General features: G+C 40.2%; 2 protein-coding genes across 4 annotated transcripts in view; one reads left to right on the top strand and one right to left on the bottom strand.

The window, feature by feature from the left end:
* LOC124619192 (centrosomal protein of 89 kDa-like) overlaps positions 1-1,018 on the bottom strand; it is a 102,562-nt gene extending 101,544 nt beyond the window's left edge. Inside the window, exons 1-2 of one of the 3 annotated variants that reach the window (XM_047145412.1) lie at positions 658-1,018; positions 392-579 (exon numbers count right to left, since the gene is read on the bottom strand). In XM_047145412.1, the coding sequence (XP_047001368.1) occupies positions 392-579; positions 658-825 (356 nt within the window). In that variant the 5' untranslated portion in view covers positions 826-1,018. The remainder of the gene's footprint in view (positions 1-391; positions 580-657) is intronic. The other 2 variants (XM_047145411.1, XM_047145413.1) reach the window with 2 other exon arrangements.
* A 35-nt stretch (positions 1,019-1,053) lies between these two features.
* Positions 1,054-11,538, top strand: LOC124619193 (NADH dehydrogenase [ubiquinone] 1 beta subcomplex subunit 9). The gene is made up of 3 exons (XM_047145414.1): positions 1,054-1,228; positions 1,349-1,491; positions 11,198-11,538. The coding sequence occupies exons 1-3, from the start codon at positions 1,134-1,136 to the stop codon at positions 11,392-11,394; spliced, it is 435 nt and encodes a 144-aa protein (XP_047001370.1). The 5' UTR covers positions 1,054-1,133; the 3' UTR covers positions 11,395-11,538.
* Positions 11,539-19,338: the final 7,800 nt, after the last annotated feature.

A 19,338-nucleotide genomic window follows, 5' to 3' on the forward strand; every position in this document is an offset into this window, starting at 1 on the left:
GCAAGAACAAAATAGAAATTAATGTCTTGATTGAGGTTGTGTGTGTTCACACGTGACAAACTAATGAATCTACCATGAAACTGTGAGACTCTTATTATATATTCCATACATAGGTACAGTAAATTTGTTGATGATGATGTACTTTTTGTCCTATAAACTCAAGAACAAATAGTATTTTATAACAAGACTCTCTCTCTAACATAAGATCACCATAAATCTAAAAAGTAAAAGGTATGTTACCGACATAAATTTGACGTTTTCAAGTACGCACTTGAATAAGTACTTGAAGTTTGGAATAACAACTGCAAACATACATTCTTCTGGAAACTCACGGGGCCGCTTCTAAAACGAAATTAATTCAGTAATGGTTTTCAAAACTGTTTGAACATACCGCTTTGATCCAGCTGTGGGAGATAATGGTCCTTCAGCAGTTGCGTGAACCATGACTCTATGCAGCTTCTGCTTCTGATGTCGGTGCCGGTTGCACCCCGGAGACACATCACGAACTGGGCTATCTTCTCTACTGGAATTTCTCCTATCTTCATGTGTCTGGTTTGCAGAGCTGCATCTTCTCTTTGTCTACGAAGGGATATACACTTAATCACAAGATCAAAGTGTGCAGGCAAATAACATTTCACGCGTGACGCTTTGTCTTACCTTTCGTTTGCTTTGTTTAGGAACCTCGTCCTCTGCCAGTGATTGTGGCATCGAGGAATACTCGTCCAGGTTCAGTTTCGTCTTAAAGATTTCCACAACATACGAGCTTGTATCATTTAAAAACAGCGGTAGATTGGGGACAGTAGTGTAAATGATTGGTGGTGGCATTTCCAGCAGCCAGTCATATTTAGTAGAAATACGAGAATCATATTTACTTATTAGCTATTGTTCAAATACCTCGCTTACGGGTAACCATAATGTTACTTTTTATAAATGCCATAATCGGGGTTTTGTATTAGTAAGCCATAACAACATACATTTCGAATTAATAAACAAACAAACAACTGACAAACGATTGAAACAGATGCTACCACCAGTCTCTCCCATGGAACAACTGACGATCATAACCTATCCGACCGTGGTGCGTTCATACACGGTACTATCAGCTGGTATTTTGTGCCAGATTACTTTAGAATATGGCGATACCAATGGAGTTGGTGTCCCACACTAGGAAAGTATGCAGTCTTTATAAACGAGCTCTAAGAAATTTGGAGTCATTTTACGACAGGCGGTTAGTAAAGCGGAATAACGAAATCTCTGTTGCCACCAGTGTCCTGCGTGGCGAATTTTCATATTTGTAGTCGTAATAATATTTATAAAGAGTCCGGCCTTTATTTATTTTTCTCTTCAGTCCAGCGTTTCGATACCAAGCAGTTCTCCTACGCCATCGATTTGACGAAAATCGCAATGTGAAAGATATGAGAGAAGCCAGAGTGCTGCTAGAGGAAGGTGAAAGAGAGTTATTCATGAAACAACATTACCAACCGAAAAAATGTGAGTTAAATCCAAAAATATGTTGTTGCTGGCAGATTATATTTATAGTTTTTATTTCCTCCGAAGTTGAAACACTCAAACATCGCAATTTGCAACAAAGGATTAGAGAATGGACTATGATACTTAACAGTACAAAGTTAGTTGCCAGACTTTCAGTTTAACGAATTTTTTTAGGGTCTCATATCAATTTAAAAATACGAAAATGGTGTGTATTGTTAACTTGATGTACGTGCATGAAGTCAGTAGTTACCTCTCCCTCCCCTGCACTTCTACCTGTTCCTTAGTATCTGTGTGTGTTTCTGTGAAACAAGCATTGCGACGTTTATGCAAAACAAGTGATTCTGTCTCAGCTGTGTGCTGCTGCAATTATACCAAAAAAAAAGTAGCGTGTTTCAGGCATGACCAAAGCTGTTCCCTGTACTTCCAAGTATTATCAAATGAGACATCAGTCGTAGGATAATATGTAAAAAGTAGCTAGTCATGTCTCCATACAGGCTTCATCAGTTGTGGTGTTAATGTCACAGATTCACTAGCATCAAGGTAACAATCTCTTGCATGGTTACGCAGGATGTTCGAGGGTCCATTTTGTGTTTTCGCAGCTATACAATTAATATGTAAAACAAACGGTGATACATCAGCTGTCAAATCTCTTATTGTGGCAAGCTAAGTTACCAGGCAACTAGCAAGCAGTAGTACATACCCTTGGAGGTTTCATTGTATGCTTCGTGTCAATGGCACTTTGTTACAGGCAACTGGCCAGTTAACTGGTGGCAAAGCTTACTATAGCTGATGAAGGTGAACAGGCTGCTACTTTTGTATAAACACTTGGAAAGATAAATACTGCTAATTTCACTCTGTTGGCGTAATTGATTTTACATATTAATTATATAGTTGTGGCACTGTACAATAGACCCTTTTTGACATTTGTTAGTAAAATATATGCTTGTTACAAAGGAACTGTAATGTACCTGCTACATCTAGTAAATAAAATATAGAAAACTGATCTTCACTTTAGTTACCGTACATATAAGTGAACATAATACATAGGATCATGTTTAAAGAGATTGTGGGTTTCAATAAATACAGTAATGAACCTCAGATTTTCATGTATAAATTTAACTTATTTGTATAGCACATTATTTCCACTTCTTGCAGACATTACTCCTAACAGTTGAGAGCTTTCATACTAAACTGTTAAGTATGTGTATAATCTACTTCTAAGGTATAAATCTGGACATGAGTGGCTTGTGTTAAAGGCTCAAACAATAGCTATGTCAGAAGATATATGAAAATATATTTTTGGTTTAAATTACCAAGAAGTAATTCAAATATTTGCCAGGTGGGTTTTAATAATCACTGTCAACTTTCATAGAACTGTTGATACCGAATGCTGTTTTTCAGACAGGTAGTAACTAGTTTTGAGGCTGTCTCTTTAAATGCCAGTTATCTCCATGTAGCAGAGTTTGAGGTCACGGTTTCTAGAGTACAGTTCTCATGGCCTTATAGATGGCTCATCCCCATGAACTTCAGATAGTCATGCAAACCTCTATATGATTTTCACATTCCACTGCTTACAGTATAAAGGAATCTAGAGTGGGTGAACCACCACTCTTCAGTTTTCATTTCTGTATCTCTCTATTATGCTGTGACACCTCACTATTCGATGTTTAATATTGTTTTGATAGTGTTGGAGATATCTACTTTTTTGGGAAATATGGAAGCGTCCGATCCCGCCTGTCTGCTTTGACCCATGACGTCACAAATATGGCGGAAATGACCATTAACCATGATTCCAATATCGCGCATATAAAGTCGGTACGTACACATTATGAGGTCGAAAATACATCGAAAAACAAACGCACACACTTTCAACAAAAAGCCTAATGACACTAATGGGACAAGCGCGGGAAATGGGGTGTTTTTGGGTGGGGGCAAACTAAATATAAACAAATTTAGACACCCACCCCCATACAAACCACACAAAACGACAAAAAAAACCAACACAAAACTCCACAAATACCACTAAACACAATATCATCTGGAATCGGACACTTCCCTTGACCTATATAGCTCAACAGCAGCTCCCGATCCCATAAATTAGGATCAAACACTTCCCTTGTCCTATATAGCTCAAAAACATCTCTCGATACCAATATCAACAGACACAGCCACACATTGGGATCTAACACTTCCCTTGACCTGCGCACTGTTAATTTTATCTCTCATATCCATTCGTGAACATAAACAACAGATTAATTTTACTAAAATTACCACGCGATTTACAGCGAACAACACTAAATTAACCTTCACACAAAATCGTTAACTCACTGAAATGAATTACACTACAAACACAGCCGACACTCGAACAATTCTGTATAATGAGCAAAAGCAAACTGAGCCCATTACACCACACAAACAAAAACCCTGAACATACCACCAAAGAGCACAACAAACCACAACACGACGACATCTACAAACACGCCACACTCACAAACCTAACTCCGCGGCGTCATGACGTCACACACAACACCCTTACGTCACGGGTCAAAGCAGACGCGTGGGATCGGACGCTTCTGTCGACCCCTTTTTTGTTTCTGGCAGTAGAGATTCTATGAATGGTGGAAAATGCATGCTAAGATTTTAAATGTCTCCCTAGGCTGCACCAGAATACGGTACTATAAGTATCACCACCTAACGATTAGATGAAATAAGAGTGTAAAACATTTTGTTACTTCCGGTTGCTCATAAATTCTTTGCAATTTTCATTGCCATCTTGAGGTGCATTAGGACAGCTTTTGCAATGTGTGTGTTAGAACTGCCAACACCATGTATTTTGAAATCTAATTGGGAGAAAAAAAAAAGTCTGTAGGACTCTCTAGAATTAAACAATTTGGGCACGTTTGTACCAACTTCACAGTTGTTCACCTGTATGAAAATCATGAGCTGCAGCCACATCTGGACATGTGTTGGAATCAAGTATAGTTCATTCTGATCTTTTAGGGTTGTCTCACATATCTAGATGTATATTTATTATAAATGGCATATTTGTTATAAATGGCAGTGTTACACTAAAATGTTTGTCAGCTTAATGGAAGCAAGTTTATGTACTGGCGCAGCCTTTGCTACTCTCTCTCTCTCTCTCTCTCTCTCTCTCTCTCTCTCTCTCTCTCTCTCTGTGCCTGTGTGTGTGTGTGTGTGTGTGTGTGTGTGTGTGTGTGTGTGTGTGTGTCAGATTACTGCCCTTAATGATAAACAAATGTTGATATTGTCAAATGAACTGTTTCATTTTGTTGTGCTTTACTCAGACTGTTTGAATTTGAACGTGTGTTAAGGCAGTTCTTGATCTATTTGGGGGTGTTAGCCATGGCTTCTGTTGTGAGTGTAAAAGCTTGATATGAAGTACGAGGCATAGACGTAGTGGCTGTACTGTAAGAAAGAAGCTAATCTTACATGTTGACCAGTGATGTAATGCTAAAGGCTGCTGTGACATCTTTTTTTAGTGTGTATTTTTACCATTTGTGAGCTGGCGAAGACAGCAAATGTGGGAGCAAAATACTGGTTGTGGCAACATTCGTCTGTAGCTTAGCCTTTGACCTAGGTTAGATTGGGAGATGAAAGTTTGCTTGTGCATTGGCAAAGCCAATGAATGTGAAAGCAAAACCCTGCTTCTGGTGGCAGATTGCTCTTAGCTTAGTCTATTTGATAAATTCACCTCTGATATCACATTATAGTCACCATATCCTTGACGGTTTATCTTGTATGTTTCCTGCATCACTGGTCAAAGCCAGTGACTAGTATCAAATATTCCTCTTTATCCAGAAAGAATCAAGCCTGCCACTCTCCCCTCACAACTTCTACGTGAATCTTGCTTCTTCTGATTTCTTCTGTCTTAGGCCTCAAAAATAAGCCTGCAGACTGCACATAACCTCTGTTGTGACTTCAAGATCCCGTTGTACTAGAAAACTTAACTAGAAGAGGAAATTTTTCTGCTAATATTATCAGCAGTGGTTTTTGTTAACAGCTTGGTGTATGAGTCTCACATAATATCCATTAACAGAAATTATGCTACCTTGGAATATCATAAAACATAAAATTTCTACTCATCAGAAATAATGGGTCAACAGAACCGTCAGATTCCAACCATGTGCTTTGACCTGTGACATAATAGTGCTGTGATATATGGTGTTACTATGGCACTGAGTTTTTGAGTTAGTTGTATTTGTAGATGTTGTGTTGTTATATTTCATGGTGCCTTCTGGTGATGGATGTGGACGTGATGAGTTTAACTTGGGGTATTGGACTCATTTGAATTTTCGTTGTGATCGTGTGAAAGTGGTTTTGAGTTTAGGTAGGTGGTGTGATAACATGGGTTGTGGAGCGTTTTCAGTGAGTTATTAAGATTTTTTTGTTTATGTGTTTGTGGCATTTTTGTTAGCTCTGATTAGTTTGGTGTTTGTTGCACGGAAAGAACTCTTAATTTTTTTAAATTGCTTCTTCTGTTAGGTATGGATATGACAGTGAAGTTCACGAGTCTTATCACTATGTTTTGAGACGGGTGATGATACTGCGTATGTCATACAGTTTCTACAGTTTCACTGATGAATGTTAGCTGTCGCATTTGTGGCAACAACATGAGACTGCCGAGAGTTTCGGCGGCTCGGACCACCGACATGTATATGTCAAGTTGTCAGCGCGCGTGCGTGTGTGTGTGTGTGTGTGTGTGTGTGTGTGTGTGTGTGTGTGTGTGTGTGTTCCACTTTTCAGAGTTGTTGCTGTTGGTTTTTTAGTATCAGTAGCTGTGGGTGAGCTATATAGGTCAAGGGAAATGTCTGATTCCCGTTTTGGGGTTGTAGGCATTGGCTTTTGGTATCGTTATCTGCAGTTGAGCTACTATGTGTGCACCAGAAATCTCAGCCTAACTCACTAGGAGATTTTAAACTGCAGTACCTTTTTTTTGCCTCATACCAAATATCAAGAACACTTCAGAGTTTAAAAATAAACTAGCACAAAATTGACCCAAATAAGTTAAGCGTCACACTAACACAGCTGGCCTAATGTATAACAAAACTTTATAACGATAATATGATAAATCTGTGACAATATTTTGGCATTACAGAAGCGTCAGATTCCGCCGGTCTGCTTTGACTCTTAACATCATCAATATGGCAGAAATGGCTACTTCCAGCGTATACAAAATGACGACCATGGCGTCACTACATACACACACCAATAAAAATGAACAAAAATAAAAATGACACAATAACGTCTCACTGCAAGAATAATATAGAACTAACAAGACAACTGTGAGAAGTTGGGGTTACAGAGAGAACAAGCCAAATATACAACAATAAAAAAAACACAGCACCTTTCCAAAACAATTTAAATTACAGAATTCTGCTACACCAACAATACCACTGGAATTGGACATTTCCCTTGCCTGCAAATAGTAATATTTATCAAGTACTAAGTGTAATATTTAAGGAGACTGTGCTCTTTGCAGCTACATTAGTGCTATATTTAGTTGAGTAATTGAGGATTACATTTGGTTATTTGTGTTTAAAAAAAAAACAAAATCATTCTCTCTCTCTCTCTCTCTCTCTCTCTCTCTCTCTCTCTCTCTCTCTCTCTCTGTGTGTGTGTGTGTGTGTGTGTGTGTGTGTGTGTGTGTGTGTGTGCGTGTGTGTGTGTGTGTGTAGACCTAAACTGATAAGTTTCCAGATAACTGTGTTTTGTTTGCCTTATGATTTAATAATGGTACACACATTATGCTATATAACACAAGTGTTAGCTTTAGCATTAAAGAATTTATTTTTATTAATTAGTCATGTTTCCATGTTGTTCGTGAGCATCTACAATGATACACTCAATATCTTATTGCTTTTCTCACTTGTTTTGGGTCCATGTTAATGTTGCTTGTTTTGCGACATCAAATTGTCAAGCAGTTTCTTGTAAAAGTCAACATTGTGACATTTTTTCATTTTTAAAAAATGGAGGTGGTAAACATGCTATGTCTCTAAAGGTAAATGAGTTGTATTTAAACAATGAGTGGTTATCTGCCTGTAAAGAGAAATAGCTGTCATTTGTCTTGCCATGGTGTTGATGTCACATGAATTTGTTGATGGATGAAATTTACAAATATTGTGTCTTGTATAAAACATTCTTGGACTTATTGCCGGATCAATTCAGGGTAAATCCTCGAACTTTCGACGATTTTCACCATTGCCATCATCAGGAGCAACTGACTGTCAAAATCACTGCTGTGGTGGTCTGGTATAGCCCAAAGGCAGCTTCTGATTGGTTGGTAGTTACATCATGTTGTCACAGATGGTGTCAATGTCTGCGCTAGTGGTGCCACCACTCCTGCTTTAGTGTAAACATTGTGACGAATATCTGTAGCTCTTCTCTGCATCAAGAGGTCGCTTCCAAGCACTGCTAAAATTATATATGCCATCATGGTTGAAAGTTTTGTTACACACTTTTATTTCTACAGCCTCTTTAATTATAGAGTCCCAGTATGTGGGAGCCTGTGCTCAGCAACAGCGGATTTCTCCAGCACATGATTTTTAATGTACTGTCGATGTTCTGCACTGTGGTGGACTGACCAATGTAATTGCTGCTGCATTCACATGAGATTTTGTAAATTCCAGGCATCCTGAGGCAGATATTGTCCTTAACAGGGTGTATCATCTGCTCAGAGAAGAGCCACTGATATTCATCGCAATGTTTACGCTAAGGCAAGAGTGGTACCACCATCAGTGCAGACGTTGACCTCCGCAGCAGCGATTTTGATGGTCAGTTGCTCCTGATAATGACAGTGGTGGAAATCGTTGAATGTTTGAAGTTATACCCTGAACTCAAGTGGCAAGAAGTCAAAGAATGTTTTATACACCAGTTCTGTCACAAAAGACTTTGTTCTCAAATATTCTGCCTATTCAATCCTGTTGGAACTTCCTTGTGTATTGAATACCAGCTGTCAGGGATTCATGATGTATGGTCGTTCCAACCCATCAATAGCTTCTGATATGTGAAAAACAAAGGGTATCTTTCGCATTTCCTGTGGTTTTATTCTGCAGATCTCCATTTTCTGCCCCTTCATCATTTTCCTACTCCTCTATCTTCTGTTCCTTTAATTAGGAAATTCCATATCCCCCTGTGGTTGCTTTCATACATACCAAATTCTTCTTGTAAGCATATTGTTTATTCTATCAAACGATGGAAACTCCCGGTAGGAGTATCAGCAATGTAGGAAAATACAGACTCCTACTTACCATGAAGAAGACGTGTCAGGTTGCAGACAGATGCAATTAAGACATTCACATAAAGCTTTCAACCACAGCCTTCATCAGTAAAACATACACACACACACACACACACACACACACACACACACACACACACACACACACACACACAAAAAAGCAAGCACACCTCATGCACAAACAACCGCCAACTGAAGCATTTTTGGGCTGGAATGACGTACCGGCCTGAAATGCTGGAGTTGGCAAAAATCTGAATGTGAGTATCTTTTAATTGTGCCTGTCTGTAACTTGATGTGACTTCTTTATGGTAAGTAGCAAAATGACTTTTCCTTCGTTGTTGTTGTTATTTATTCTATTCCCTTTCTGCTGTTTCTCCCATACGTGGGCATATCTTCCTGGTTTGCTTATTGTTTGTGCTAAATTCCCCCCCCCCCCTCCCCCCTCCCCCTCCGGTCCCAAACTCTGTATCTCTTGCGAATTATTCCTCTTACTTAGTTGCCTCTATATTTTTCCCGTACTGTAGACAACTTGTCACCATTTCCTCTCTTTGTGTTCTCTGTCTGTATTCAAGCTCAAATGTGTTTGTCTTATATTTTTGAACTACAACAGCATTCTGCTATTTCTGTATAAAATTGTTGTTTTATTTGATTGTTCACCAATTGAAACTCGATCTGCATGTGAGTGAATGTAATTATTTATATTTACTTCCTGAGTCAAACCAAATGAAACTATCTTGATATCTTCTCTATACATTACTTTGGTTAAAAAAATACTTTCTTGGTTGCTACATATATTTTGCTGCTGTAAATAATCAAGTCTCTTGCCTGGAATTGGTTTCCCACACTTTGCAGTATAGAGATTTATAATACACAAAGGCTTTTATGTTTCTTGTGCCAGCTTAATGAACACATTTGTTTAGCATACCACTTCAATGAAAAAATAACTTTTATCATTGTAATTTAATTTTAACTTTCAAGAATTTTGTGCATTAGTTTTAAATATTTTCTATAGAATCAGTGTCTTGAGGTTTCATTGTCTTTTAGTGCCACAGGAGATAAATACAGATCTTCAGTAAAACTGGTTCTCATGTTTTCAGGAATGTATCAGTGAAAAGCTACTACTGTATATGTCATTGAATGCATTGACATAATTTTACATTAACATTACACCTCCGTGACAAACAGCTGATTGAAACAAGCACAGGTCAGTGGAGACAGTAGTATGCTAGGGGGGAACTTTCACATGTGCCCCAATAGGACCTGTGATGATAATTGAAGACACCATGACAGCTGTGTACTACGTAAAAATTATTGCGGACTACATGGAAATCTTCATGCATGGTGTGTTCCCTGGCAGTGTTGGCGTCTTCCAACAGGATAGCTATCTTTGTGTCGTAAGGCCAGAACAATGCTACTGTGGTCTGAGCGGCATGCTAGTGAGCTCACATTGATGTCTTGGCCAACAAATTCGCCTCTTCAGAACCCCGTGAAACACATTTGTGACACTATCGGGCATCAGCTTAGCGTCCACAAATCACCAAACCATAACTTGTGGGAAATGTGTGACCTGTGTGTAGGCTTCTGGTGCCACATACCTTAGGAAACCTAACAAGAACTTAAGGCCATGCCATGTGGAATTGCTGTTATGTTGCACTCCAAATGTGGACAAACAGATTATTAAGTGCGTGGTTATAATGTTTTGGCTCATAAGCGTAAGTTTGCAGTGTGCATACAATATGACGATGACAGTTTGTCCCTCTCCCTGCCCCAATATGTATTTTACTTATGGTGATTTATGCGTGCGTTCTCAGTTCACCATCTGGGCTTTATTATTTTATATGATTTAAAATTTTGACCTTTTCAGTGCAAAGCCACTTGCAAAGTTTAGGATAACCATCTTACATTGCCCCATCTAGTTCTGTGCAGTAAGTACTTTTTTTTTTAAATCGTCAGATCCATTTGTCACTTCTGTTTTGTAATTCCCCATGAATTTTCTAATAGATGATCATGTTAATATTGAAGCACACCATATTGATACAAAATCCTTAGTGTACTATGCTAATGTTTTTTTCTGTTAGTATATGATGTAACAGTGTCATTTGTTGCTTTTCATTTCTCTAATTTGTGCAAGTAGTATTAGGTTATCTGTTGCGAGATTCTGACAGTTAAGGGAGAAATTTCATTGCATTCCTGCAACACAAGTGAAAATATTGCTGTTACAATCTACACTCTTTATGACCTGCGATTAAAAAAGTTCCAAAGCTAAACATATTTGTTTTCTTTCTCTAAAAAATTGTTAAATTACTTCTGATGATTTGCAGCAGAAGGCACACTATCATGGAATGGAGGATTTGACAAAAAATAATTTATAAATTAAAACTGAAATAACATGGAATATATAAAAAAAGAAGCAAGAACTTTCTTATTATATTTTAATTTCTGTTACAGTTGCGAGGTCTCCAGGAGGTGTAGCGTATGCAAGAGAAGTGGAACCACCTGATTGGGTTTTGGATTATTGGCACCCACTAGAGAAAGCACAGTATCCGGAGTATTTTGCACGAAGGGAACAACGTAAAAAGCAGTTCATTGAGTGGTGGGAAAAGCAATACGGCAAACCTACTCAAGAGAGTTCGGGACATCATTAAAACACATTCTGCATTCTGTGTAGCATCTGGTGTGAAGCCAGTTACAGGAACTAACGTAGGATTTGAAGATGCATATTTTGGGAGATATGTCTCATGAACCATATGTGTATTTGTTAAAGTTGTAAATAAACACTGTTCACTTCAGCTTTTAAAATTGTTATTTTAAATAACCAATTGGTATAGACTAAAGATTGACACTTTCATCTTGATTATTGAAGAAAATGCATAAAAGAAATGGTTGAGGTCAGGAGTTATTGATGCAGCGTTAAATCATACAGGCACTAGTCTATGATATGTTTTAAGAACCTGAGTCCATGAGTGTAGAAGTGATATTTCACTCTTAGACAGTACATACATTAATAGAAAAGTAACCTATACTTATCATCTTTGCATCACCTTCAGAATCATGTACAGTGATAATTTGGTGGGACTGTCGTGGATACATTCTCCGTCTGGCAAAACTCCAACAGCTGATGACTGATTACCTTGCAGTGTGTTGCTATATAAGAAAGTCTGTTCATATCAAGCACAGCAACCATCAACAGTACCTCTACTTTGACAGCTGTCATGCATTTCCATATCAAAACGTCACTTCCTTACAGCCTCATAACTTGCAAATGCTGCATCTACGGAGGAAGGGAGGAGCTGTCAAAATATACAGACGATGTTGCCAGAGCCATTATTAAAGACAGTATCCTATACAGTTCATCCACAAACAGATCTCTCATACTACCTCCTCTTTTACCAGTAGACCTGTTAACTAACCAGTACTCCTGATCAACCAGTATCACCCTGGCCTTGAATGGCTTAACCACTTCGTTCACCAGAACTTTGGCTACCTCTTCTCGTGCCTTGAGTTGAGGCCTACCCAAAATCCTACTCACACTGTCTGAAGTCTACCACCTCCTACTGCAGTCCAGTCGGGCATTTCCTACCCTGTAAAAGGCAGGGCCATATGTGAAAGTCATGTTATATATCAGCTATTCTGCAATTACTGTACAGCGTTCCATGCAATTTAGTCCCTTTACTCTACAAACCAATGAACCATTCAATGTGGGCATGGTAAGGAACCATTCATCTACTTGCATGAATGGCCACTGCCAGACTGAGGCAATCTGCAAACTTGACAGTCTGGTTGCTGAACTTGCTGTGCACCACAACACAAATTTCCTCAAGAGTTTTTTCGCTCTGTGAGTCATTTGGATACTCCCTTGCAGCACTAGTTTCTCTGAACTATGCAATTGGGAATTGTCTCCAGCAATTATCTCTCTCTTCCCTCCCTTCATTATCTCTACTGTCTTCTCCTTTCCTCCCCATCATTCCCCCTCCTCTCTCCTCCCTCTTCTACCTTTTACATATTCTAGCCTCTGAACTCGTTCTGTCCTGTTGTGCAGCTGCTGATTCATCTGTCAAAATACCTGATTCTCACCATTTCAGTACTCCCTCCTTGCATTGCACATACTTTCCTACCACTTCCCATGGAAACAGCAAATTATGAGGTGTAGGATTATGTAGCCACCAAGACAAGTATTTCCATGGACAGTGCAACAATCTCTGTAACACCGTTGACTGTCAGCATGGTGGCCATTGTTGTGGCTTCCTTTGATGTGTGGTGCACCCAGTGACAACACTGGACACAGGAGTGGGAACGAGATGCACTTTCAGACAGCCTCAGTTCTGTGTATAGCACTGTGATGGAACCATCCATGTGTGGAGGTTCTGTGGAGAATGAATGTTGCCAGATAGTATTTTTCATTGCAGTATGGGGTGAGCACCTGGTGTGGTGGTGTGGGATGCCGGAGGATACACAACACTATCACAAGTGATTCACATGGCTGGTATTTTGTGCAGTAGGTATTACATTTATGATGTGTAAAAGCCTGTTGCAGTGCCCTATCTTTGAGACCTGCATGACATCTTTCAACAAGATAACATGAGACTGCATGTTACTCTTGCTGTCCTGACCTGCTTAGAAACAGCTGTTGGGCTGTTGCCAATGTTAGCACATTTTCCGGATCTGTCGCCCGTTCAAAAACCTACCCATATGTTGCTGAGAGACTGGCATGTCACCAGTCACAAGCTACCACAATTAATGAATGGAGTTGAAACAGCATCTGTCATTCAAGCTCAGTTCAACTCAATGCCCAACCAGGATATAGCAGCTGCTGCCGACAGAGGTGGCAGTGTGTGTACTAAATTTCGCATCTTGTGTACCATGAAATCACCTATGTATTTAATTTTGTAATCTTCTTGCTGTAATGTATATGTACAATAAGAAAAAAATCTGTAATTACTATCCTTCCTATTGCAATTTTTAATGGGCAGCTGTGTATTTTCACTTTGCTACTGATTTCCCATGAACACAACATGATAGGCTGAAGGTGAGTCCTGTTATTTAACAATTACTTGCCAGGTTTTATAGAATGTATGTTCTGAAGAAAAATGTTTGCATTGATGAAAGTCAGATGTAATTTTGGGGGATGCTTCATCTGTTCAATATTAAATATCAGAGAGAGGAAAACCTGGTGTCAAGACATAGAGAGTATTGTCTGCAGATAGTGCTTACTGTTGCTAATGAGAAATGCTCAGGTTTCCAATCAGCTGGCAACAATAAAATTTCACATAATTTCCATCGCAGCGAACCAACTGGAAATCCTAGAGTTTTTAATCAGCAGTATACACTAGGAAAGTCTATATTCACTGTTTACTGCAATTACCAGGGGACCTACACGAAACATTCACAATTTTATAATTTTAAATAAGACAGTATTTGGAATAAGTGTAACCATTGAGGTAAGGGTAGTTGGGAATGAAGAGAAAACACCTTGAAAAATGAACCAAACGACATGAATTATGCCCTTTTACCTAAGATAGTTAAGTCTCTTTTGTGTTAAAATGTTCCACATCCTTTTGCCGATAACAGTTAAGTCTCTTATGTTAAAATTTTCCACAAATCGTAAGTTTTAGCACAAAATCAGTATGCGATGTCAGAAGCCAGTTGAAAAACCTCTGTAACAGCAAATTTTTCATCCTTGCATCATTAGTGTTTGTTGAGAAAAGAGGATATTGACTTGAGAAATGTATATGGGCACCAACAAATTTGCACCAAGTGTTAATGTTGTATTAGAAATGATTTCATTTTGAAGAAATGGATTGTTAGTTCAGTTCCTCCCCCTCGTGTAGGGATTGTCTGTGCAGATAGATGAATAATTGGGAATCTGTGACCTGCCACTGATTTTTCACTTATTTATTTATCTATTTAATGTTGTTGTAAAGCTGTCTCTCTTACTTTGAGGGCGAGCAAAAATGTGTGATTGGGTTTGATATACAGTATTATTTTGTGTTTTAGTTACATAAATTCAGTAGCAGAAGTGAGACGTGCAGAAAATTACTTAAAAAGTGTTTGTCAATGGAAAAGAACTACTAGACTATACAAGAGTTTGTTTTAAACTGGAATGTTTATTCAACTTAGATATCTTGTGGCACTGTGTTCATTAAAGTTGCCAGTTGTAAGTGCAGCGTTACTATTAACCAACTATGCTTCAAGTCCATTGGTTCAGTCGTCATATTCTATCACCAGGTGAGGTGTCAACCATTCTAAGTCCCACGTTAACATTGCCCATGAAATATTATTAAGTCCTGTGATGATGAGGACAAGCAGAAGTATGCTGCCTAAAAAAACTAGCCAAACCACAACCTTACTCTTCCACATTGCCTCAGTCAGTGTCTGTTCGCTTCAATGTCCACAACAGGAGTCCTCATACTCATGTTGGCTATCCTCCGAAAACACGTTGCTCTTCATTGGCTGCAGCTATCATTGGTCCCCCGCTGTGCAGCCATTATTGATGCAAATTACCACAAAAGCCAAAATTACAATTCTTAATCCAGTTGACTGATTTAAATAATCAAATTATCATTGAATGCTTGCTAAGAAACTGGTTAATTCCTTACAGAACCAGATAGTTTTTTTTCAAGATCCTTGTTGATACACATTTAAGCACTACGTTTGAAACTTTTTGCAGGTTAGTTCTTTTTTTCTTTAAGTAGTAGTCTTTACAAAGCAACTAATCCACATTTATTTTCCATGACACATTACATTTGCTCTTAAAACTTGATTGGTTTGCATCATTTTCAACTTATTTGCTGAAATACTATAACTAAAATGTACTTACGCATAATCCACTCATGGAAGTCATTATTTTACCAAAATAGAATGTCTATCAATTAGGAAAGGTGTCATATTCGCATGCTGTGGTGTGTAAGTGCTTTTAGGTTTTTATTTTATTGTTTCTGAAAGCCAAGTATGCATGTTTAACATTAAATCTAGCTCCATCAGCTGACAGTACTTCACGGGAAATAAATTGCCAGTTACAACACTTGTCTTATTTCCTGAATACAAACAAATATGTGAAATATTCATCATTTAAGCAATTATATTAGAAATAAATTCTAAACTAGGCATGCCATAGTGCTGGCTCACTTTTATCTGTAAGGTCATGTTTGATTTGTATTGGTGGTCTTAAATTTACTGAAGTCGAAATACAAATCAAAGTATTAATTTTTCTTGCCTCCATTATTTGTATCTAGTAAACCCATGAGTTTATTAATGGTTAGGTCAGCAAAAGTTGTTTGTTGCTAACAAACAGGATGTGGATCAATTAGTGATCCAGTAAAGAAAATCCAAAAAGTGTTCTTAATGGTCGGGCATCTTGAATGTTTCGTACTTCCCACCTAAATGGAAGCTTTACGAGCAAGGTATGCAAGAGAGCTTTTGTGAAATTTGGAAAGTAGGAGATACACACTGTCAGAAGTAAAGCTATGACTGCAGGTCATGAGCTACGGCAGGACAGAAATTTCAATGTATACTCTACTGAAATCAAGGATAAGACAGAGAATCCTGTTTCACATGCAGCAGCTGTAAGGTTGCACTATGTGTGGCCAAATGTTTTATGCTGTACAATGCACAACCGATTGGTGTTTGATTATTTCACATTTTATCCCACCAGTCCAAAAAATTTCGAGACTAGATTTAAAAAAAAAAAAAGAAAGAATTAGAGCTTCATTAAGACTGTTGGGCTGCAAATAATTTTCTTGGCGTGGCTGAGGAAAATTGAGATACCCTCTTCGGTAAACGCAAGAAGCCAAGGAAGCAACGAGTACTGTAGCTGAGGAGGCAAGTTGGTTACCTCATGTTGTCACCATGGAAAGTGACCAGTGGTGCAATAGCATTGAAACAACAGAAAGGCAGAAGAGCTGTAGGATGGATGGCCTGATTACTTCATGTCTGAGCCAGGCTTCTGTTGTGACTCACGTGGCATAAACTGGTGCTTTAGCAAAACTTGGATGGGCTAGGGCTGTATAAATATTCCTCATTTCCAGTAAGAGACGTTGCAGTCTGCAGTGACCAGCACTGAGCAGAGATCTATGATGGTCGATGCATCTGCAGGTGTACATGTTTCTACAAGTCTTCACTTCCGGACTTAGCCGCTGCTAACTGCGGCGTTACTGCTAATATTACGCCCTATGCTGAGGACTTAGGACCTTCCAGCCAGCATGACATTGGGGGACCTACTTCAGCTTCAGCTGCTGCTAGCCTCCTAGCCTGGAGGTCTACAGCTCGAGTGCAGGGCTGTGCAACCATTCGTCGTCACCCGTGTAAGCAAACTCTTTGCTGCCTGCCTCTATTCATGTGGGTAGATCACTGCTGTTGTGGGCTAGCACTTCAGTGAGCATGATTTGGCACACCTGATCTGTGGCTGCTTGGCCACCTCTTGGCAGCACATCTGCCACTGTGGAACGCCATCTTGCTGGTGTCAGTCACTCATTAGCTGTGCCAAGATTATTATCTGCGGCACAACAGTTTTAATGTTTCTCAGGTTTTTTTTTATTAATTCATTCAGTGCTATTGATGTCGACCACAAGCTGTGTATTGATCACAGAACCTTCCTTGTTGGCTGTATACGGCAGGCATTGGCTTCTCTGGGCATCATCTCGACTGTTGTGGTACTGAGTAATAAATGGATGGTTTGACAATGCCATTTTTCTGCTGCCACGTTAGACGACTACCAGGCAACCACTCACCACAACCCCTCTGCTGGTCCGGGTGTTAGAATAGGCCCAAGGTATTCTTGCCTGTCGTGAGAGGCGACTGAAAGGAGTTTCACACATTTCGGCCTTTATGTGATGGTCCCCTGTAGGGTTTGACCTCAATTCTTCAAAATTTTCCCGAAGAGTGAGCCGATTAGGGAAGGGCGCCTTACGTGGTGCATCATGTCCATTGTACATTGAGATCTTCAGCCCACTTTCCAGTTGTCGCATTGCAGTCCTGCCCATTCTCCATCTCTTGGGCGAGGACACCTCCCTGGGTGCATTTTCCACCACGCACTATGCAGTGTTGCTTTCTGACCATGGACTTCTTAGCACACGATATCCAGCACGGTAGCCAGTCCGTTGTGATGGGACCACTGTGTACTCTGTTGGTTGTAGCCCCCGGACCACACAGGGATCGCTCTGCAGATGCCTGTGCTGTTAACTCCTCACGTATGCCAACTGGTAGATGCCCATCCCCCTTGGGCATTGGGACTTCTGGCAATGGCCATCCCGCCAGGTGGCCTCCGCTGTGGCTGGATGGCGCCCGTGGGGAGAGCCCCTGGTCGAAGTGGGTGGCATCAGGATGGATGACACGCGATGAAGCATAGTCCATCATCTCTTGCTGGTGGTGAAACATCAACAGTCTCTAAGCATTCATGAGATCAATTCAACGCACAGAAGCAGAACCCCAAATAAATCCCCTCCCTGGCCACACCAGGGGAGGAACATCAGGCTAAGGATGGCAGCGGATCTTATTCACCCCGGTACCTTTTCTGTTCGAGAGCTGATGGGGAATATTTCATGATGATGGAGCCTCAGTTTTTTTGTTGAGCATTTAGAGGACAAGTTTTTGGGAGGTGGAGGGCTTCTCCAAAATGAGATCTGGGTCAGTCTTGATCAAAACAGCATCCTCTGCCCAGTCACGGGAGTTACTCACTTGTGACAAGCTGGGGGATGTTTCTGTAACCATTGCACTCCATAATAGCTTAAATATGGTCCAGGGTATCATAATTCACAGGGACGTTCTTTTGCAGTCCGACGATAAGTTGCACGCCAATTTAGAGCGGTGAGGTGTACATTTCGTCTGGCGTGTCCACTGGGGTCCAAGGGATAACCAAGTTGCCACCCGTGCCTTCATCTTGGCCTTTGAGGGTAATACATTGCCCAAGAAGTTCAAGGTGATGGTCTACTGGTGCGGTGTAAAGCCCTATATCCCTCCCCCGAATGCAGTGCTTTAAGTGCTGGAAGTTCCGTCATATGTCTTCCCGCTGTACTTCCAGCGTCACACGTTGAGATTGCAGACGCCCACCACATCCCAATACTCCATGTGCTCCGCCTCCCATCTGTGTCAACTGTGGAGAGCACCATTCGCCTTGCTCGCCAGACTGCAGGATTCTCCAGAAAGAAAGGAAAATCATGGAGTACGAGACCTTGGACCGACTGACCTACGCTGAGGGTAAGAGAAAATTTGAACGCCTGCATCCTGTGCGTATGACATTGTCTTACGCCATCGCTGCAACAGTTCTGGCACCATCAGCTCTGCCAACCCGAGTTACCTCTCAGAGACGGAAGACTACACCTGCCCCCTTGATGGTGGGGGGCATTTCCCTCCCTGTTGCTCCTGCATCACCTACTTCGGGAGCAACAAGCCCACCCCCCACCCCCTTGGGTCACTCCCTTCCCAGGTTTCTGATAGTGGGAAAGACAACACCCACCAGTGGCTGAAGAGCCCAAAAGCAGCTGGTTGTAGGGCTTCACACTCATCCTCCTTCCCAGAGACTGAGCCAGTGAAGTCCTCCAAGTGAGTGAAACCCAAGGATCAACGAGAGAAATCCAAAAAGAAAACCCATAAGA

The sequence above is a fragment of the Schistocerca americana genome, chromosome 6, assembly GCF_021461395.2.
Source record: "Schistocerca americana isolate TAMUIC-IGC-003095 chromosome 6, iqSchAmer2.1, whole genome shotgun sequence".
Lineage (NCBI taxonomy): Eukaryota > Metazoa > Arthropoda > Insecta > Orthoptera > Acrididae > Schistocerca > Schistocerca americana.

Bases quoted from the DNA above. Each gene is read 5' to 3' on its own strand.
- LOC124619193 (XM_047145414.1), top strand. From the start codon at position 1,134: ATGGCGATACCAATGGAGTTGGTGTCCCACACTAGGAAAGTATGCAGT. The intron at 1,229-1,348 runs GTTAGTAAAGCG...TTTTCTCTTCAG, and splicing joins GAGTCATTTTACGACAGGCG to TCCAGCGTTTCGATACCAAG. The intron at 1,492-11,197 runs GTGAGTTAAATC...TTTCTGTTACAG, and splicing joins ACATTACCAACCGAAAAAAT to TTGCGAGGTCTCCAGGAGGT.